The sequence below is a fragment of the Choloepus didactylus genome, chromosome 9 (assembly GCF_015220235.1).
Source record: "Choloepus didactylus isolate mChoDid1 chromosome 9, mChoDid1.pri, whole genome shotgun sequence".
Lineage (NCBI taxonomy): Eukaryota > Metazoa > Chordata > Mammalia > Pilosa > Megalonychidae > Choloepus > Choloepus didactylus.
In genome coordinates this window covers 63,267,765-63,289,756 of record NC_051315.1, presented here as the reverse complement: position 1 = coordinate 63,289,756, position 21,992 = coordinate 63,267,765, and the positions used below count along the sequence as shown (strand labels likewise).

The 21,992-nt window shown below is 35.1% G+C and overlaps 1 protein-coding gene across 2 annotated transcripts in view; it reads left to right on the top strand.

Annotated features, from left to right (window-relative positions):
* SP3 (Sp3 transcription factor) overlaps positions 1 to 20,125 on the top strand; it is a 70,582-nt gene extending 50,457 nt beyond the window's left edge. For both annotated transcript variants that reach the window (XM_037848932.1, XM_037848931.1), the window contains exons 5-7: positions 10,413 to 10,605; positions 15,734 to 15,930; positions 18,367 to 20,125. In XM_037848932.1, the coding sequence (XP_037704860.1) occupies positions 10,413 to 10,605; positions 15,734 to 15,930; positions 18,367 to 18,683 (707 nt within the window). In that variant the 3' untranslated portion in view covers positions 18,684 to 20,125. The remainder of the gene's footprint in view (positions 1 to 10,412; positions 10,606 to 15,733; positions 15,931 to 18,366) is intronic.
* The last annotated feature ends 1,867 nt before the right edge of the window (positions 20,126 to 21,992 follow it).

The following is a 21,992-nucleotide window of genomic DNA, read 5'->3' as shown; positions in this document are numbered from 1 at the left end:
ACACGTCTGACTTTAAACATATTTTATAAGTTTCAGTAAGAGAATTAGCAATAGGGAAGAGCAGGAATATCATATACCTTCATTCCCTCAGTTAGGTTGCATTTCACTCTTTCCTTCCCCTATTAATTGTTTTTTTTTTTTTAATTTGTTTATGTTTTTTGTTCTCTATGTTGTCTTTAAATCTTTTTTTTTTGTTTTTTTTTTTGCTTTGCCTTGTTTTGTTTTTTTTTTTTTTTTTTTTTTTTTTTAAATCATCATTTTATTGAGATATATTCACATACCACGCAGTCATACAAAACAAATTGTACTTTCGATTGTTTACAGTACCATTACATAGTTGTACATTCATCACCTAAATCAATCCCTGACACCTTCATTAGCACACACACAAAAATAACAAGAATAATAATTAGAGTGAAAAAGAGCAATTGAAGTAAAAAAGAACACTGGGTACCTTTGTCTGTTTGTTTCCTTCCCCTACTTTTCTACACATCCATCCATAAACTAGACAAAGTGGTGTTTGGTCCTTATGGCTTTCCCAATCCCATTGTCACCCCTCATAAGCTACATTTTTATACAACTGTCTTCGAGATTCATGGGTTCTGGGTTGTAGTTTGATAGTTTCAGGTATCCACCACCAGCTACCCCAATTCTTTAGAACCTAAAAAGGGTTGTCTAAAGTGTGCATAAGAGTGCCCACCAGAGTGACCTCTCGGCTCCTTTTGGAATCTCTCTGCCACTGAAGCTTATTTCATTTCCTTTCACATCCCCCTTTTGGTCAAGAAGATGTTCTCCGTCCCACGGTGCCAGGTCTACATTCCTCCCTGGGAGTCATATTCCACGTTGCCAGGGAGATTCACTTCCCTGGGTGTCTGATCCCACGTAGGGGGGAGGGCAGTGATTTCACCTTTCAAGTTGGCTTAGCCAGAGAGAGAGGGCCACATCTGAGCAACAAAGAGGCATTCAGGAGGAGACTCTTAGGCACAAATACAGGGAGGCCTAGCCTCTCCTTTGCAGCAACCGTCTTCCCAAGGGTAAAACTTATGGTAGAGGGCTCAACCCATCAAACCACCAGTCCCCTATGTCTGTGGTCATGTTAGCAACCATGGAGGTGGGGTAGGCGAATACCCCTGCATTCTCCACAGGCTCCTCAAGGGGGCACTACATCTTTTTTTTCCCCTTGTTTGTCTTTTTTCTTTTTTTTTTTTTTTTTTTTTTTTTTAACTTTCCCTTCTTTTTTCAAATCACCTGTATGAAAAAAAAAGTTAAAAAGAAAACAAACATACAATAAAAGAGCATTTCAAAGAGACCATAGCAAGGGAGTAAGAAAAAGACAACTAACCTAAGATAACTGCTTAACTTCCAACATGTTCCTACTTTACCCCAAGAAAGTTACATAATATAGCAACATTTCAGTGAACTTGTTCCTACTACAACCATCAGAAATTAACAGACCATAGTCATTTCTGGGCATCCCCAGAACGTTAAATAGCTTATCTGTTCTTCCTGGATTATTGTTCCCCCTTCCTTAATTGCTCTCTACTGCTAGTTCCCCTACATTCTACATTATAAACCATTTGTTTTACATTTTTCAAAGTTCACATTAGTGGTAGCATATAATATTTCTCTTTTTGTGCCTGGCTTATTTCGCTCAGCATTATGTCTTCAAGGTTCATCCATGTTGTCATATGTTTCACCAGATCGTTCCTTCTTACTGCCGCGTAGTATTCCATCGTGTGTATATACCACATTTTATTTATCCACTCATCTGTTGAAGGACATTTGGGTTGTTTCCATCTCTTGGCAATTGTGAATAATGCTGCTATGAACATTGGCGTGCAGATATCTGTTCGTGTCACTGCTTTCCGATCTTCCGGGTATATACCGAGGAGTGCAATCGCTGGATCGAATGGTAGCTCTATATCTAGTTTTCTAAGGAACTGCCAGACTGACTTCCAGAGTGGCTGAACCATTATACAGTCCCACCAACAATGAATAAGAGTTCCAATTTCTCCACATCCCCTCCAGCATTTGTAGTTTCCTGTTTGTTTAATGGCAGCCATTCTAACCGGTGTTAGATGGTATCTCATTGTGGTCTTAATTTGCATCTCTCTAATAGCTAGTGAAGCTGAACATTTTTTCATGTGTTTCTTGGTCATTTGTATTTCCTCTTCAGAGAACTGTCTTTTCATATCTTTTGCCCATTTTATAATTGGGCTGTCTGTACTATTGTCTTTGAGTTGTAGGATTTCTTTGTATATGCAAGATATCAGTCTTTTGTCAGATACATGGTTTCCAAAAATTTTTTCCCATTGAGTTGGCTGCCTCTTTACCTTTTTGAGAAATTCCTTTGAGGTGCAGAAACTTCTAAGCTTGAGGAGTTCCCATTTATCTATTTTCTCTTTTGTTGCTTGTGCTTTGGGTGTAAAGTCTAGGAAGTGGCCTCCTAATACAAGGTCTTGAAGATGTTTTCCTACATTATCTTCTAGGAGTTTTATGGTACTTTCTTTTATATTGAGATCTTTGGTCCATTTGGAGTTAATTTTTGTGTAGGGGGTGAGGTAGGGGTCCTCTTTCATTCTTTTGGATATGGATATCCAACTCTCCCAGCCCCATTTGTTGAAAAGACCATTATGGCTCAGTTCGGTGACTTTGGGGGCCTTATCAAAGATCAGTCGGCCATAGATCTGAGGGTCTATCTCTGAATTCTCAATTCGATTCCATTGATCTATATGTCTATCTTTGTGCCAGTACCATGCTGTCTTGGCAACTGTGGCTTTATAATAAGCTTCAAAGTCAGGGAGTGTAAGTCCTCCCACTTCGTTTTTCTTTTTTAGAGTGTCTTTAGCAATTCGAGGCATCTTCCCTTTCCAAATAAATTTGATAACTAGCTTTTCCAAGTCTGCAAAGTAGGTTGTTGGAATTTTGATTGGGATTGCATTGAATCTGTAGATGAGTTTGGGTAGAATTGACATCTTAATGACATTTAGCCTTCCTATCCATGAACATGGAATATTTTTCCATCTTTTAAGGTCCCCTTCTATTTCTTTTAGTAGAGTTATGTAGTTTTCTTTGTATAGGTCTTTTACATCTTTGGTTAAGTTGATTCCTAGGTACTTGATTTTTTTAGTTGCTATTGAAAATGGTATCTTTTTCTTGAGTGTCTCTTCAGTTTGTTCATTTCTAGCATATAGAAACATTACTGACTTATGTGCATTAATCTTGTATCCCGCTACTTTGCTAAATTTGTTTATTAGCTCTAGTAGGTGTATCGTTGATTTCTCAGGGTTTTCTAGATATAAGATCATATCATCTGCAAACAATGACAGTTTTACTTCTTCTTTTCCAATTTGGATGCCTTTTATTTCTTTGTCTTGCCGGATTGCCCTGGCTAGCACTTCCAGCACAATGTTGAATAACAGTGGTGACAGCGGGCATCCTTGTCTTGTTCCTGATCTTAGAGGGAAGGCTTTCAGTCTCTCACCATTGAGTACTATGCTGGCTGTGGGTTTTTCATATATGCTCTTTATCATGTTGAGGAAGTTTCCTTCAATTCCTACCTTTTGAAGTGTTTTTATCAAAAAGGGATGTTGGATTTTGTCAAATGCTTTTTCAGCATCTATTGAGATGATCAATTGATTTTTTCCTTTCGAGTTTTTAATGTGTTGTAATACATTGATTGTTTTTCTGATGTTGAACCATCCTTGCATGCCTGGAATGAACCCCACTTGGTCATGGTGTATGATTTTTTTAATGTGTCTTTGGATTCGATTTGCAAGTATTTTGTTGAGGATTTTTGCATCTATATTCATTAGGGAGATTGGCCGGTAGTTTTCCTTTTTTGTAGCATCTTTGCCTGGTTTTGGTATTAGATTGATGTTAGCTTCATAAAATGAGTTAGGTAGTGTTCCATTTTTTTCAATGTTTTGAAAGAGTTTGAGTAAGATTGGTGTCAGTTCTTTCTGGAAAGTTTGGTAGAATTCCCCTGTGAAGCCATCTGGCCCTGGGCATTTATTTGTGGGAAGATTTTTGATGACTGATTGGATCTCTTTGCTTGTGATGGGTTGGTTGAGGTCTTCTATTTCTTCTCTGGTCAGTCTAGGTTGTTCATATGTTTCCAGGAAATTGTCCATTTCTTCTACATTATCCAGTTTGTTGCCATACAGTTGTTCATAATATCCTCTTATAATTTTTTAATTTCTTCAGGATCTGCAGTTATGTCGCCTTTTTCATTCATTATTTTGTTTATATGGGTCTTCTCTCTTTTTGATTTTGTCAGTCTAGCTAGGGGCTTGTCAATCTTGTTGATCTTCTCAAAGAACCAACTTTTGGTGATATTTATCCTTTCTATTGTTTTTTTGTTCTCTATGTCATTTATTTCTGCTTTAATCCTTGTTATTTCTTTTCTTCTACTTGGTTTAGGATTGGTTTGCTGTTCATTTTCTAGCTTCTTCAGTTGATCCATTAGTTCTTTGATTTTGGCTCTTTCTTCCTTTTTAATATATGCGTTTAGTGCTATAAATTTCCCCCTTAGCACTGCTTTTGCTGCATCCCATAGGTTTTGGTATGTTGTGTTCTCATTTTCATTCGTCTCTATATATTTAGCAATTTCTCTTGCTATTTCTTCTTTAACCCACTGGTTGTTTAGGAGTGTGTTGTTTAACCTCCAGGTATTTGTGAATTTTCTAAGTCTCTGATGGTTATTGACTTCTAATTGTATTCCATTGTGGTCAGAGAATGTGCTTTGAATGATTTCAATCTTTTTAAATTTATTGAGGCTTGTTTTATGTCCCAGCATATGATCTATTCTGGAGAAAGTTCCGTGAGCACTAGAAAAGTATGTGTATCCTGGTGATTTGGGATGTAATGTCCTGTAGATGTCTGTGAAATCTAATTCATTTATCAGATTGTTTAGGTTTTCAATTTCCTTATTGGTCTTCTGTCTGGTTGATCTATCTATAGGAGAGAGTGATGTGTTGAAGTCTCCCACAATTATTGTGGAAACATCAATTGCTTCCTTTAGTTTTGCCAATGTTTCTCTCATGTATTTTGTGGCACCTTGATTGGGTGCATAGACATTTACGATTGTTATTTCTTCTTGCTGAATTGCCCCTTTTATTAGTATGTAGTGGCCTTCTTTGTCTCTCAAAACATCCCTGCATTTGAAGTCTATTTTATCTGAGATTAATATTGCTACACCTGCTTTCTTTTGGCTGTAGCTTGCATGAAATATTTTTTTCCATCCTTTCACTTTCAATTTCTTTGTGTCCCTGTGTCTAAGATGAGTCTCTTGTATGCAACATATCGATGGTTCATTTTTTTTGATCCATTCTGCGAATCTATATCTTTTAATTGGGGAGTTTAATCCATTTACATTCAACGTTAAAACCGTGAAGGCATTTCTTGAATCGGCCATCTTATCCTTTGGATTATGTTTGCCATATTTTTCCCTCTCTCTATTAATATCCTTTATTGTACCCATACCGAATCTCTTTAGTACTGAACCTTTCTCCAAGTCTCTCTGTCCTGTCTTTGTTTCTCTGTCTGTAGGGCTCCCTTTAGTATCTCCAGTAGGGCAGGTCTCTTGTTAGCAAATTCTCTCAGCATTTCTTTGTCTGTGAAAAATTTAAGCTCTCCCTCAAATTTGAAGGAGAGCTTTGCTGGATAAAGTATTCTTGGCTGGAAATTCCTCTCTCTCAGAATTTTAAATATATCGTGCCATTGCCTTCTCGCCTCCATGGTGGCTGCTGAGTAGTCACTACTTAGTCTTATGCTGTTTCCTTTGTATGTGGTGAATTGCTTTTCTCTTGCTGCTTTCAGAACTTGCTCCTTCTCTTCTATGTTTGACAGTGTGATCAGTATATGTCTCGGAGTGGGTTTTTTTGGATTTATTCTATTTGGAGTTCGCTGAGCATTTATGATTTGTGTATTTATGTTGTTTAGAAGATTTGGGAAGTTTTCCCCAACAATTTCTTTGAATACTCTTCCTAGACCTTTACCCTTTTCTTCCCCTTCTGGGACACCAATGAGTCTTATATTCGGACGCTTCATATTATCTATCATATCCCTGAGGTCCATTTCGAGTTTTTCAATTTTTTTCCCCATTCTTTCTTTTATGCTTTCATTTTCCATTCTGTCATCTTCCAGGTCACTGATTCGTTGTTCAACTTCCTCTAGTCTTGTACTATGAGTGTCCAGAATCTTTTTAATTTGGTCAACAGTTTCTTTAATTTCCATAAGATCATCCATTTTTTTATTTAGTCTTGCAATGTCTTCTTTATGCTCTTCTAGGGTCTTCTTGATTTCCTTCATATCCCGTACTAGGGTCTCATTGTTCATCTTTAGTTCTTTGAGTAGCTGCTCTAGGTGTGTCTCTTCTGGTCTTTTGATTTGGGTGCTTGGGCTTGGGTTATCCATATCGTCTGGTTTTTTCATATGCTTTATAATTTTCTGTTGTTTTTGGCCTCGTGGCATTTGCTGTCCTTGATAGGGTTCTTTTAGGGTTTGTAGACCAGTTGAAGTCCTTATCTCTAGTTTATCAGATCTACAGCTTCGTGGAGTACACTTTCTCTAACTAACCAGCAGGTGGCGTCCACGAGCCACCTGTTCTCCACAAGCCAGATTTCCCCTGCTTAGCCTTTTTGGTGAGTGGGGGAGTGAGTCTTGTGGGGCCCAATTGGTGTCCCAAGCTTGCGTGTGTAGTTGGTGTTGCCTGCCCTGTATGTGGGGCGTGTTTCTGGGCAGTCGGGGAGGGGGGGTGGCCCTAACAATCAAATCTCCCTGATGATCCTAGAGTTTTAAAGCTACTGCAATAGTCTAATCCTTCAGTTCAGTCCTGCCACAGTTTGTCTCTGCCACTGACCCACAAGTCTTTGGTATTGGCGTATGGCTCCTGGGACTTGCAAGTGGGCCCCTCTTCCAGGCTGTGCACCCCGGGTCCTCTGTTGAGGGATGACTGTGCTATGTCACAGGTGAGTGCCGTCCCCCCAGGGCAGTTCTGGGCTGCTGGGCTGTGTTGGGAGGCTCCCAGTCTGCTCAAATGATGGCTGAAAAGGGCTCTGTTAATTCACACTGCTCCCCCTTCCCAGCTCTGGGACATTCAGCTGAGGTTGCAGGGAAGGCTAATGTCCACGCCCAGTTTTGTGGTGTGTGCCTGTTATTTGAAGCACTTCCGTCACACTGGGTTGTCTGGGGCAGCTCTGGGCTATGGGGCTGGCGATGGGCAGGAGTGTTTCCTGTCCACCAGGATGGTGGCTGTGAGCGGACACCCCCCTTTTCTTGGGAAGTTGTGTTGTTTAGTGAATTTTCTCAGCCACTGGATTATTGCCTTTTGTCTCAGAGCTCTCTTATTTCTGCTCTTGACTTGACGTGCCCAAATTTCAATTCTTTGAAGCTTTCTGTATTGAGCTTCTTAGAGTAATTGTTTTAGAAAAAGCAAAAAGGATTTAAAAAAAAAAAAAAAAAAAAACGGCCCTCCTCAGAGATCTAATGGGTTATTGAAATGCTAATAGACAAAGCAACCAGGGCCATTAAGGAAAGGTGCCCTGGGCAGAGAGATCAGCCTTGCTTCGGGATTTGCATATGCGCCTCAAGGCCTGATCTCCGCCCTTCCCCTTTCTGTGTTCACCAGAACTCCAAAAATCCTCTACTTTTACTTTGGAGCTTCTCGTGTTGTTTTCCTTCTATGCCCGTCTCCTCTCTGCTGGGCTGGCTGCTCTCAGAGTCTCTGGTGTCTGGCCTCAGTCTATCTATGGTTGGAGTTTGAATCAGTAGAATGAGTTTCCGATGAGAGCAGCCACTGCAATTCTCCCTTCTCCTTCCTGGAGCTGACAGCCCCTCCTCCCCCGGGACTGAGCCTGGCAGGGAGGGGCGCGGGTCCCCTGGCCGCAAAAACTTACAGATTTCGGTGATCTCAGCAGTTCCACTTTTTCATGAGTGTTGTATGAAGTATGCCCAAAGACAGATTGCTCTGTGGTGTCCAGTCCACGCAGTTCCTGGCTTTTTACCTACTTTCCTGGAGGAGTAACTAAAACATACAGCTCACCAGTCTGCCATCTTGCCCCGCCTCCTGTCTTTAAATCTTTATTCTTAAAATTCCTCTCTCTAGATTCCTTCATCCATTCTTGATTTTAATACCTCTTCCCCTATTTTTCTACTACCTTATCACAAATAATGTTAATAAATCACACAAAGATTGACAATTACATTGCAGAACAAGTAGTTTTTAAAGCATCTGATCAGTTCTACATTTTATGGAATTGATATATGTGATTTCTATATGCTAAGTCTTTTATTTAACCTGTATAAAGTTTTAAGTTGTATAAAGCTAGTACTGTGCAGTATTTGTGCAAGTACTTAATTGTTTTGTCATAATAATACAGGTGGACACTTATAAAGCAATTCGTGTATCTGGAAGCATTTTATTCATATCTAATTGTTATTTCACCTCTTTGCTGAGAAGATAGAAACAACAAACAGAATCTCCTTCAGTTTTCTCTTAATTTCCAGCCATCACATTCTCCCTGCACCTGGGGCCTGGCACATAGTAGATAATTTGTTGGATGAATACTTGTTGGATGAATGAATGTACTCCTAGCTTTCCTTCTCTTGTATAGTAGAGGTAGGGGTGGCCTCTGCTCCATCAGCTAAACCCGTGACTCTGGGTTCTCATCCATTCCTGACTCCTTAGGGACTTCACTCCTTTGTCTTCAATTTTCCCTCTTTAATGGATCTTTTTCATAAGCATTTAAACATGTTCAAGTCTTTCCTACGTTTATAAACAAAATAAAGCACCCCTCTTCCCAACTCTCATTTACCCTTGGACCGCCTTTAGTTTCTAGTGCCATATTTATAACACTCTCTTAAGCCAGGTTTGAAAAAAAAAACTGTGTACATTTGTTGTTGATACTTTCTCACTTTGCTCACTTTTTTTGGTATTCTGCCTTGATTTATCTGGAATCTTTGATGTCGACCACTATCTCTCTTTCTTAAAACACTTTGTTTCCTTTTCTTTTATCATGTCACATTTTCCTGGCTGCTGCTCCTTTTTTTTTACAGGTTCCTCCTCTTCTGCCCATTTAAATATTTGTGTTCATCATTTGTTAGTTTCTGTTCTCATTCTAGTCCCTGAGTGATATTATCTACTTCTGTGGATGGGCTTAGGTCTGTGTGTGTGTGTACCTGTAGATCCAGCTTCTTGTATGTCTCACAAACCAGTTCAGACTCAGTGATCTTCAATCATGAACTCATTAACTAGTCCTTCCCACCCCTCCGCCTCCACCTGACCCTTCTCCAGGCTTTCCCATTAATGAGTGATAGATACGACCATCTATCCTGTTGACCAGACCAGAACCCTAATTATCAACCCTGACTTTTCACTCTCTTTCCATTTCTTTCCCTTGATTTTTGTTTTGAGGTTCTTCTGATAAACTGATAAGCTGTTTGAGGCAGTTGTCTTGATTATTGGTATAAATTCAAGAGTTGTTAGGCACATTTGATTTTTAAGGCTATTTTTGCCCCAATTATTAGTGACTGATATAGATTTTTGTTTTATGTAGATTAAAATGAAAACTTACTGGAATGTATGTTTCACCAAATAAGAGGTTATAGTCACTGTTCTAAATCATTTATTGTTTCTTTAGAAAAGTCACGATTCTGAGATGAGAAAAGCTCAATTGATCTGTTCTTTTGGTTTCATTTAGGATGTGATGTATCATCATCAGTATAAATAAAGATGTTTGGCTTTGCTGAGTAAATGACATAACCTCCCGCCATATCTTCTTCACCTGTGCATGCTCATTCTGTTTCCCAGTCTGGTTTGTAATAAAACTCCTTGAAAATAGAAGCTGTCTTCAGTATGTCTGTATCTCCTTCTTATGGTGGTATTGTGGCCTTTACAGATATTTTAGTGATGGCTGGCTTTTTTTTTTTTTTTTTGAACAAAGATATTTTATTTTTCCAGAAGCTAGTAGCCATTATGCACTATGCATTATTTGTGATGATTGACTTTAAAGCCTAAGTTTGTGAGAAACAGTTTCAAGTGAAGCCACCTTCTTTTGCATTCATATAGTATCTGCAAATAGATACAACTGACGGAGCTTGTGAAAGAGAAGTTTAAGGCATTAGAATTTGTTCCAATATGGATTTACCGTTGGATTTATTAACTAATTTTGCTCAAAAAAACATTACCTGGTTTTCTTATTGAATCTTTTAAAAAGTGACCTCTTAGCTGGCATTATTCACTTTCTGGCTTAATCTCTGATGTTTAGAATAAAATAGGAATAAGCCACAATTAATTTTGGGCTCTTATATAATACTCACTTTACACCTTAGAGAGATTCAGAGCTCATGCTATTTTTTTTGGGCTAATGAGCTACTGCTCATCTATATATATATGTATTTTTTTTCTTTAGATATTAGAATCAAGGAAGAGGAACCCGATCCTGAAGAGTGGCAGCTCAGTGGTGATTCTACGTTGAATACCAATGATCTAACACATTTAAGAGTACAGGTGGTAGATGAAGAAGGGGACCAACAACATCAAGAAGGAAAAAGACTCCGAAGGGTAGCTTGCACCTGTCCCAACTGTAAAGAAGGTGGTGGGAGGTATGCACATATTTTTTTTTTAAGAGTACTTTTATCATTACCATAATTTTTTAAGTATTGCATGCCATGTCATTTAATATGGAAAATTATTCATTACATGATCATTTTGGGTGTGTGTCTCTCTTGAGTGTGGCAGAAAAGATTAGAGAACAAAATATGTGAAATTGAATGCTCACCCCTCCCCCCCTTTTTTTAAACTAAAATTATTTAGTGTGCTTTCTTCCTTTTTTTTTTTTTAGTGGTAATAGATGCCATTTAACATGTCCATTTCAGAATTTAGCTTGTTTGCAAACTAGCTTTGGGATATGCCTAAACACAGATAAAAAGTTGATTCTTAGCTTGAAAATAACAGTTACATAGAATAAGAAGTTCAGAAATAGTTGATGAGCATGAACATCCATTTTCAACAGAAATGAATAAGCCTTAATGTAAAAATTTTTAAAAAATAAACATTAAGGCAGAATAACATGACAGGAATAAATCAAAACAGAGCAGTGATTACATTAAATGCAAATAGATTAGACTTAGCAATTAAGAGATTGATACTCTCAGATTGTATTTTTTTAATCCAGGCTTATGTTGATTGTGACGAACATCTCAAATAAATTGGCACAGAAATATTGAAGATAAAAGAATTGAAAAATATTTATTAGGCAGCTGTTTTAAAAGAAAGCTTGGATAGAAATACTAAAATCATAACTAAGTAGAACTAAAGTGAAAAGCATCAGATGGAGAGATAGGGATATATTTCTTGTTACTGTTATGATATTTTCATCTAGTTAGTAATTATAGTCCCTTTGTCCACAGCTTTGATATATATAGAGCAAAAACTGATAGAACTCTAAAGATACACTAACCAAATTCCCAGTCATAGTGAAAGGCTCTAATGTACCTCTCAGAAATGCACAGTTGAAATCCACCAAAAATTAATAAGGATATGTTGTAACACAGTTAAGCAGCTTGATTTGGTAGAGCTTTTCTGTCTGCCTTTGAGTCACCCTTATTAGCTGATTTGCACACCAGCCACCCATGTACAATAATATTAATGATTAGGCTAATAAGTGCTAACACTGTATTCTAGACAGTCTTGTAAGTGAGGCATAGAGAGACTGACAGTCTTAAGAACATGCACAACTGGGATTCGGACCCAGTTTCTTACTTGAGGTCCTTTAACTGTTATATTGTATTCCCTCCCAAGTGGATCTGCTTCTGTATCTGATCCTTAGCTAATCAACTTACTGGTAATTATTTAATTGTTTGAAATTTTATTTATTCTTTGAAATGTTTTCGTCAGTTTAAATAGTGTGGAATTCTGGTTAGGCAATAACTTTTCTGAAATTTACTGATCATTTTAGAGGAGCTTTCAAGTTAAATAATTTATAAAAGCCAAATCTAATTGAAGATCAAAGCCTGGCCTGTTTCACTTACTCTTTTCTTTAAAATGAAAATCTCATTTATGTTTATAAAATTAACATATGCTCCTAAAAATTCAGAAATATGAAGAGAATTTTAAACACTCAGATCCTACCCCACTACAAGATAACCATTGCAACATTTTTGTGTATATATATCCTTGTGGACTTCACATATATTTTAAAGGAGAATCATCTTATACCCATTGTTTTACGTGTCTGCCCTTTAGAAAAATTTTGTGACCATATTTCTGAGTCTGTATGGAGTCTGCATCAATTTTTTATGGCTGTACAATATTCTATTGTTTTGATGTATAATTTATCTCTTTTTAGTGGGCATTTAGGTTGTTTACTGTCATATCCTTATACATACATCTTTGCACATTTATCTTATTATTTCGTTAGTATAAATTGGCAGAAGTGGAATTGTTGGGTCAAAAGGAATTGTCTGCTAGAAAAGCTGTATCAGTTTTTACTCCCACCAGCAGTGCACGAGAGTATCTGCTTTCTACCCTTGCCAACTGTGAATTTTACCCATTTATTTTGACTTTAAAAACCTGACAGATGAAACTAATGTCTCAATATTGTTTCATTTGGCATATTTTTGATTACTTTGTGAGGCTGCACATTTTTGGTATGTTATTTTGCCATTTTAAAATTTCTTTTGTGAATTGTCTGTGTCTTGTTAATCTGTTAATTTGTGTTAAGTATGTTAAATATTTTTCATTGCCTTTCAACTTTGTTTATATTATTGGTTTGGAAAATGCAGTGCTACATAAGTAAAGAAAAGGTTCCATTGCTTAAAATTTGCAAACCTTTTTATTTTAGCACACAAAGTTTTAGTTTGTCATTCTTAATGAGATGTCTTGCGTTTCTCAGAGCTCATTTGAACAAAATCCAACTTGTATGTACCACAGGAACAATTGTATCATTGACAATTGCTGCATCTTATTAGTTAGAAGAAAACCATATACGATAAATTCAAAATATTCCAAAATGTTCTGCAAAGATGAGCTTGGTGATACTTTAAAATATTTAGAATATTAGCCTTTTTATCTTGACATTTTCTTTTTAAAAACTAAAGAATGTTGGGAAGGTAACCTTACTTTAGAGAACTATTATTTATCTTTAGAAGACTAAATTTTGGTTGTTTACTTTTTTGAGCAAGGTAAAATATGAGCATTTTAAAAATTGTATCCATTCTACAATTCATTTGAATTCTAAAGGCATTATTGTTTTATAGGTTTTATATGGCTTAAACATCAATCCATAGTTTTAGAATTAAGTTATTTTTGAAAATGTTTCCTTCTCCATCATCATTTCAGTTTTGTCCCATTTTTCCTATCCCATACCAAAGAAAGACTTAGCAACAAGATTTACTTGCTTTTCTTAATCCCTCTACCCAGAGTTTAGCTTTACTTACTCATGATCACTCTATCTTGGCATTATTAAATTATTAGTAGCAAATTTAGGCACTCAAGAATAAAAACCTAAAGTTGTTAGGTTTTCCAGATTACATAATAGGTATTAATGGTGTGATTATGTTTGTCAAGAAAATTTAGGACTATATATTTTCTTAACTGAAGCTTGTTGAGAAATTCACTTCAGTTCCTTCCCTTTCTCTTCACACCACATGCCATAAATCCATATCTAGTTCTTGTCTTGAATCAAATTTCCTTTTTAAATAGAGACTTTGCCTCTAAATTACGTTTTTTTGTGTACCACCCTCCCTTCTATTTTTTTTTCCTTTTTAAGTGTCTGTACCATTTTCAAACTATGAATATTTTTTTCTTATAATTCAGTTGAAAATATCATTTCCTGGCTTCTGGAATCTTTGAAAACCCAGATTTGTTGCTGTAATTTGTTTGTTACAGTCTTCGTGCCTTGTTAATGCTCCCAAGATGAGTTTTGCGAAGTTTGTGAAATAGCACTTTTATAAAAAGCACATTGATGCAACTGAATGGTAGGCTTAGAAGAGGGGCAAGAAGTCAGGAGCACAAGAGTGAATTGAATTGGGTTTTCTGTGAAATTGCTACGGTGAACATGATATGTAAAATTTTGTACACCAATAGCTACAAATATTGCTGTTTTTCTTAGGTCTATTTAACAATAATATTGCTCTTTTTCTTAGGTCTGTTTAAGAATAAATTTTTAAAAACTAAATTAAATAGAAACAGTAGGTGTTTTAGTTAATACATTGGCATTGCAACTAAGCCAGAAAAACCTGTTTCACTCAACTCAGCTCTTTGAAGAGTTGTAGAAATTGGGGGTGGACTGGAGCAGAAACTAGAATTGTGTTAGATTATAACATCCTTGCCCTTGAAACAACAGCATGACTCCTCCTTGTCTTTACTTATGCTATTCCTCTGCCTGGAATGCCTTCCCTTCTTTCTATCTAAATCCTACCCACCTCCTCCATGAAGCCTTCTCTAACTACTGGAGCCCACATTGATGTCTCCCTGTTCAGAACACCTATGGCATCTAACAGCCAGCACTGCACCGTTTAGCACTGTTTGTCCTATGGCAATTTCACATGCTACTGAGTGTGAGTACATTAAAATATACATGGGGGAATATGCATTTTTCCAGTAAAATTCAGTAAACATAGGTATATTGTATATAGGAGGATTTGCAGGCTATGGAAAGTTTGTAGGCTATACTGAGATTCTGAAATTGGGGGAGGGGGGTTGGGTTTTTAAAATGTACCCTTTTTTAAAATCTCAGAAACATTGTAAAGTGTGTACAATATGTTTTTGACAATTGATGTGACAAAAATGTCTTATTTTTAAAACACATTTTATTTTATTCAGTAACTAGCCTTATTTTGTTTTTAAGCTTGAGGAATAACATTTTCTGTGGCAGTTTAATACTCTTCGCATATCAGTTCTAGAATCAAAGTTTTTTTGCGTAGGCTTTCATCCCCCTAAACACATATTTCCCAAACCCCATTCTTGGTATCAGATACTAAAATGTAACAAATGTTAAATTCTGGGATGTGGAGAAAACTGTATTACGTACAGTGAAGTTGTTCACATATCTCTTTTATATAGTTTTGGGTATCTTTGCATGGTTAATGTGAAGGAGATTTTTAACTGTAAAAATGTTGATTTATATTTATTCCGTTCATTTATATTTATTGTGCTAAGGGAGCTAAAGCCATAACTTTTAGCTAGATTTTTTTCTCTGACTTTCTCCAATTCTGTATATACTGAGTAGCCATACAAATATTGCTTAGATCATGTTAATTTAAAATCTGCTTAAGGTGCCTGTCTACCTTTTAACTGTACCTATGATGAGTTGCACATTACTCTTGGATTATTTATTTTTTAATTAGCTGGCATAATGACTTTTGAATAAAGGTTCCCATACAGCTAATTTATTAATTGGATTGGGCCTATGCATAGACTTTGCCAATGGTTCTGATGGAATAGTAATTAGTTTATTATATATTCTTTATGTTTGAAATATCCTTTAAATTACATAATTCTTGAGTATATTTACATTTTAGACAGCAGTCACATTCATTTTTAAGTAAAATTAATATGTAAAATTTTATATAAACTTTCATTTAAGTTGATTTAAAATGATCTTGGTTTCTGATTGACCTTATGGATGAGAATGTCCTCTTTAAAATTCAACATGGGACTATCTCTATAAGTGGTAATTTTCATTTGAATATTTTCATGTAAGCATATATTATTCTGTGTGTTTTATAGAGGTACCAATCTTGGGAAAAAGAAGCAGCACATTTGTCATATACCTGGATGTGGTAAAGTCTATGGGAAGACCTCACATCTGAGAGCTCATCTGCGTTGGCATTCTGGGGAGCGCCCTTTTGTTTGTAACTGGATGTTCTGTGGTAAAAGATTTACTCGAAGTGATGAATTACAGAGGCACAGAAGAACACATACAGGTTACTGATATTTACTTTTAACAGAAAAAATGAATATTAGAGGGCTACATCCTTGAAATTTTCTTCTAGCATTTTTAAATGAATTTTTAAAAAATATGACTAATTACATTAAATTTTTATCTTTGGTAACACCAATTTTAAAACTAATTCCAAAGAACAAGTTAGCATAGCTTGTCTTAAATAGAGTTTGTGTGTGTGTGTGTGTGTGTGTGTGTGCATGCACGCAGACTTTGATTAGCTTTTGTAGACATTATTGAATATTTGAGCCACATTTATACTATTATTCTGTTAACATTTTAAATTAGTTGTCTGCTTTTACTTTTTGATCTTTTCTATTATTAAAAAATCTCATAATTTCTTATAAATTCAGGCATTTCATATTTTTCATTTTTTAATTGTCTGGGAGACAAGAGAAAGCCATTACTTCCATTTTATTGAGAAATAACCAAGGTACTGTTGATGTCAAGACTTTCTCCTTCGTTTCATTTTTTAACAGTGCTATGTAGTTGTTATATGAAATGGACTTGGGGCTAACCCAAACTGAAGCCTAACTTAAAATAACTCAGGTATTTTTCTCTGGCTACCATGTGTAAATGATTGAAGTGCTCATTAGTCTGTGTTGAATACTGGAGAACTGAAAAATGTGTAATGTATTTACAGTCCCTTAAGTGCTTAAAAGAAAGAAGCCTGGTGAAGTTGACAACATGGATTTTTAAATCTGCCAGATCCGGATTCAAATCAAAATTCTCTGTTAGCTTAAGCAAATACACTGACACCTGCTTTTGTATCTCCTATGTTGGCTTTAAGTATTATATGAAATAACCTGCGAAATATGTAGTAGTACACATACTAAGGCTCTTTTGTTTTAATTTCTGTCTCTTTCATGAGGTAGCTTAGACAGTTAAGATTAACCTGTATCAAGCTGCAACAGATAATGTAAGAAAGTATATGATAAAGTAAAATATTTTTATATTACATTATGTGCTGTTGTATATGCTTAGAGGCAGAGATGATTATAGTCTGGAATGGTTAGATAGGCATCCTTTGGGGGGGTGGGGGTAGGCAGGTAGAATAGACCTTAAGACAGCTCCGTAATAGTTTCCCTAAGTGGAGTTTGATAAATCAAATGAACGAAGGAATAATGTAAAATGAAGAAAAGGTCTGTGATCAAATGAGTGTGTATTAAAGGGTTACAGGTACCTTTAGCACCTCTCTGTCAGGACCCTTAGCTAATGAGCATTGTGGATCTCTGAGTGGGGGTTGTAGAGTGTGTAGCATTTCCCAACCTCATTTGCTCATTCATGGAGCATCTCCGAAGACTGATGTTCCAAAAAATTTAGGAAACACGTTCCTAAAAGATTGGTGATATGTCCGTAGAAAAGATGACAGAACATTTTGTGATGGTGATGATATGAGTGAAGATGAGATATTACATAGCACATTTCTGTTAAGTAGGATTGAGCCACATTGTAGAAGTCCTTGTAAGTTAGGCAGCAGAGTGTCTACACTGGTTGTCTAAAAGCTATCCTTGCATCACTTATACAATGGTGGAATTTTGTAAAGTGAGAAAGTCTGGTATTTAAGGAAGATTGTCTGGCATGATTTGTTGGATTGGGGAGAGAAAGACTAGGGTATCATTGTAATATTTTGGGTATGAGGATCTCCCTAAAGTAGAAGTGCTGGAACAAGAGATAGACAAGACATTTTGAGGAAAAAAATTAAGAAAATATTCACTAGATTTGTCTGATTGCTTTCTCTCTGAATTCCTTTTAGGTTGGCCTTTTGCCTTCTCTTCCCTAACCCTCTTGCACAGTAGATCTTCAATATATTGGAAGTTCACTCTGTCTTTTGTATTAAAAAAAAATTATTCATGCTGGGAAATAAATTTACTCACTAGGGTCTTAATACTAACTTTTAACATCTTGACATATTAGGCTTGTCCTTGGTTTTTCCTGCTGAAATCAAGTCAGAGTTTGTTATTCTTGGTATTAACTGGACCTAAAGCTTGCTCCTCTGCTTTGATCCCGAAGTACTCTAAATAGTTACTTGGATTCACATTTACGAGTTGACAATTTAGTATCATGGATATGACATGTTAATATTATCTTAAATATAGTTTAAAGCAATTTACTATTAGTCTTTAAAGAACAATGTTACAGATGATAGATGATCTTTTTTTAAAAAAAAATTTATTCTTCTTAAAATTCTAGAGGTCAAATCAGTTGAAAGATTGCTTTTCATTGAAAACTAAAGGTGACGTTTATTTTGCGGCAAGGCTATCATTTGAGAGAAATCTTGCAGGGGCAGCTCATGAAATGAATACAATTTTTATAGCTACCCTAGCCATCAGTGTTGGTTTGTTTCTGTTTTGGGCATATGATTGGTCTATTGATGTTAAACTTTAAAAACTAAGTAACTTAATTTTTTCCCTAACAGGTGAGAAGAAATTCGTTTGTCCAGAATGTTCAAAACGCTTTATGAGAAGTGACCACCTTGCCAAACATATTAAAACACATCAGAATAAAAAAGGTATTCACTCTAGCAGTACAGTGCTGGCATCTGTGGAAGCTGCACGAGATGATACTTTGATTACTGCAGGAGGAACAACACTTATCCTTGCAAATATTCAACAAGGTTCTGTTTCAGGGATAGGAACTGTTAATACTTCCGCCACCAGCAATCAAGATATCCTTACCAACACTGAAATACCTTTACAGCTTGTCACAGTTTCTGGAAATGAGGCAATGGAGTAAATATTACACAAATACTTATTCATTGTGGTTATTTTTATACAGTAGTGAGAAGAATATTGTTCCTAAGTTCTTAGATATCTTTTTATTGATGTGCAAAAATTTTTGGATTGACAGTAACTTGGTTATACATGACACTGAAATGCCTTACTTTGTATGATATTCCATAGTATATTAAAAAATGGTAAAATTGCATGGGTTTTGTAGGTACTTTTGGAATCTAGAAGAAATGAAATTTTACCAAGTTATATAAAGAGAAAATTGAATTTAACAATGCGAATGGTAGTCTAACCAAATGCATCAATCCTGTGTGGTTTAGTGTAAAAATGAGAACATGTTGGTATTTATCTATTGTAAGATAAAAAAGTTGGTGGGTGAAAGAAATCATGTTATGATAAAAATTTTTGTAATTTTCTTGATGACTGGAATTTTTATTATGCATAACTGACAAATCAAGTTTCCAAGCAAATGTTACATAGTGTAGGCTTTACTTAGCTTATCAATTTGTCATTTTGAAGCTAATTATTTTAATTAGGTTTAACTATGTACAATATTTTAAGCATTACTCTTGTAAGATTTTGAAAACTACATTTTAACATGGAACTCTAGGGATAGTCACGTTTTAAATCCTGTTGAAAAGCCATGTTTAAGATTTAATTTGCCAAAATAATGTCTTGTTAATATCCTTTCAATAATGAAGTTGGGCAATATAACCAATGTTTAAAAAAGTTTCAGATGTATAGGTTGAGGCATTTGGGTGGTAAGAAAAAATGTAATAGTGAATTATCCCTTTTCTTGAATATTGGAGGACCAAAAAATAAGGGTGTATTGCATCTTAGCAGTGATTTTTATCCAATCTTGTTTTCAAAAACTGTATGTCTGCCAGGGCCTTAAAAGCCATCATGTAAATTACCAGTAAAGTATAACATATGCAAACATAACAAAATCACTTCCATAGTGACGATACTCCAACCATATGGATATTAGTCATAGAAAACTAGAGGTTTTATGATATTTTTTTAAGGTTTTTTTGTTTGTTTTCGTTTTGTTTTTTTTTTTTTTTTTTTAATCTAGGTAGTCCGTACTTAATATCAACCATTTTCCTCTTCTGCTTCTTCCCTTAAAATTTATATGTATCCAGTACATTTAATTGAGAAATGTATGTTTTTTATTCCACTGTATTTTCTTTTTATTTTTTAATTATTGTTTATATTTTCAATTATTAAATGTACAAAATAAAGTTACATTGCTGGTCTTGTAAGAGCTATACAATTTTTCTAAATGTATACCTGTAACTGCAGCAGTTCACCTGTTTCAAAAATTTGGAATTCTGTTCATTTGTTCTTCTTAAGACCACCTCAAATTTAAAGGCTACCTTATTGTACGTTTAAAGTGTATTATAACAGTGTGGTAGTTAATAAAACACTATTTTTTTTTTCTTTTGAGTTTGTTGTATTCCTGTGCATTTAAAATAATGCTGTGATATTAGGTAAGAAAATCTGTGGTTTATTTTTCTCCAACCCAGCCCTTCATTTTCAGATTCTTGATTGTCTGTGTATCAGACATTGAAATTAGTGTAAACAGGTATTTTATTTTAAAAAGGATGTGCAGTGGCACTGGCGGTTTATGCTAATTTTGTACCTAAGAACTTTTTAAGTATAACTTTTAAAAAATCTGCTAGCACTTAGCCCACATTTATTAATGTCAATTTTATCAATATTGTTTTACAAACCTTTTTATGTTTGTTTCCCTTTTTAAAGCAATGCAGAATATTTTGATTTATCAAAAACCTGAATTTACTTGAAGACTTCTAAAAAAAAGATAAGACAAACTTTAGTAACCATAGCAAGCATTATTAGAAAAGGTTCTGTTTTGAATTTGTATATGTCTTACACGGTGAGGGTCAAGTTGGAGGAAAGGAAAAATTAGCAGACTATTATGTTAATATAGTGTGATTGCATTTTTGTTATTTTAAAGTAAAATTTTCCTTTCCACACGTATTCAGTGGGGGTAAAGATTTCCATTGTCTCTTCCAGGCACCATCTGAATAAACCCTGTCAATGTCTTTGAATGCATAGGACAACTCTGGACTAATACATATAAACAAAATTTTTCTCAATGTGAGACACATGTGAACACAGGCAACATTTTTGTAAATGTGTGAGTCAGAAGCCCATGATGTGAAAGAGAAACTATTGCTTGGAATTATAGAAATGAATCAGAATGTTAAATTATGTTGGAAGTTATAGGTATTAGAATTTAAATCTCAAATTCCTTTAGATAATTTATATAATCTTTTTAGGATTGTGTGAGGAGGTTGCTCACTTGACTAAAATGTTAAATCTGGCGGTAAAAACTTTGAGTATGATAGAAGAGGTATTTTAAAATAATGTTGAAATTTTTTAAGTTTATAGAGCATTTTTCATTCATGAGTTTTCCAACAAATTTTATCAGTTCTTAGAGTATGAACGCAATGACCAAAGTAAGTAGTCTTGAAAATCATTTAAGTTTTTAGTTTTTTGAGTTTTCACTAGGAATATGCAAGTGAATTAGATCTTTCACCTAGCAAGGAAATCAGTTACTACTTAACTTCTGTGCAGGTGATTTTAACTATTTCTATTTTTATATTTTCAAAATGTTGATATACTCTGGAAACTTAATATTTGAAGAAATATTCAGAAATCATTTTTTCTAGTTACAAAATCTCAGTGTTGTGTATTAGTATAATATTTCTAAGGTTAAGTATACTTTTGAACTAAACGTGTTTTGTATGTTGCTTCATCTTTTGACAAGACCATAGTGCATATTCAGTATGTTTACATACAGATAATTAGTGGACTATACTTCAAATTAAAGAAAATATCACTTGACTTTGAAATGATTTAAATAACTAAAACACAGTAAAAACATAGTGCATATTCAGTATGTTTACATACAGATAATTAGTGGACTATACTTCAAATTAAAGAAAATATCACTTGACTTTGAAATGATTTAAATAACTAAAACACAGTAAAAAAATAAAACTTAAAAGGAGCAGCACCTGTTGCAAAAAGTTAAGTGCCCTTGTAAATAACTTTAGTCTTTCAAAATAGTGAAAATGCTTAAGATATTTAAAAATATAAGTACATGTAGGTTGAAGGCCGGTCAAACATAATTCATAGAGAATAGCTCTTAACCAGTATTGTTCATCACAAAATGCTGGGGAGCATTTTTAAAAGTCCTCAGGCCTGTCCCCCCATATTTGACCTACTAAATAAAGGTCTGTGGGGATGTGGTGTGTGTATTTGAAACAGCTCCTCAAGTGGTAAA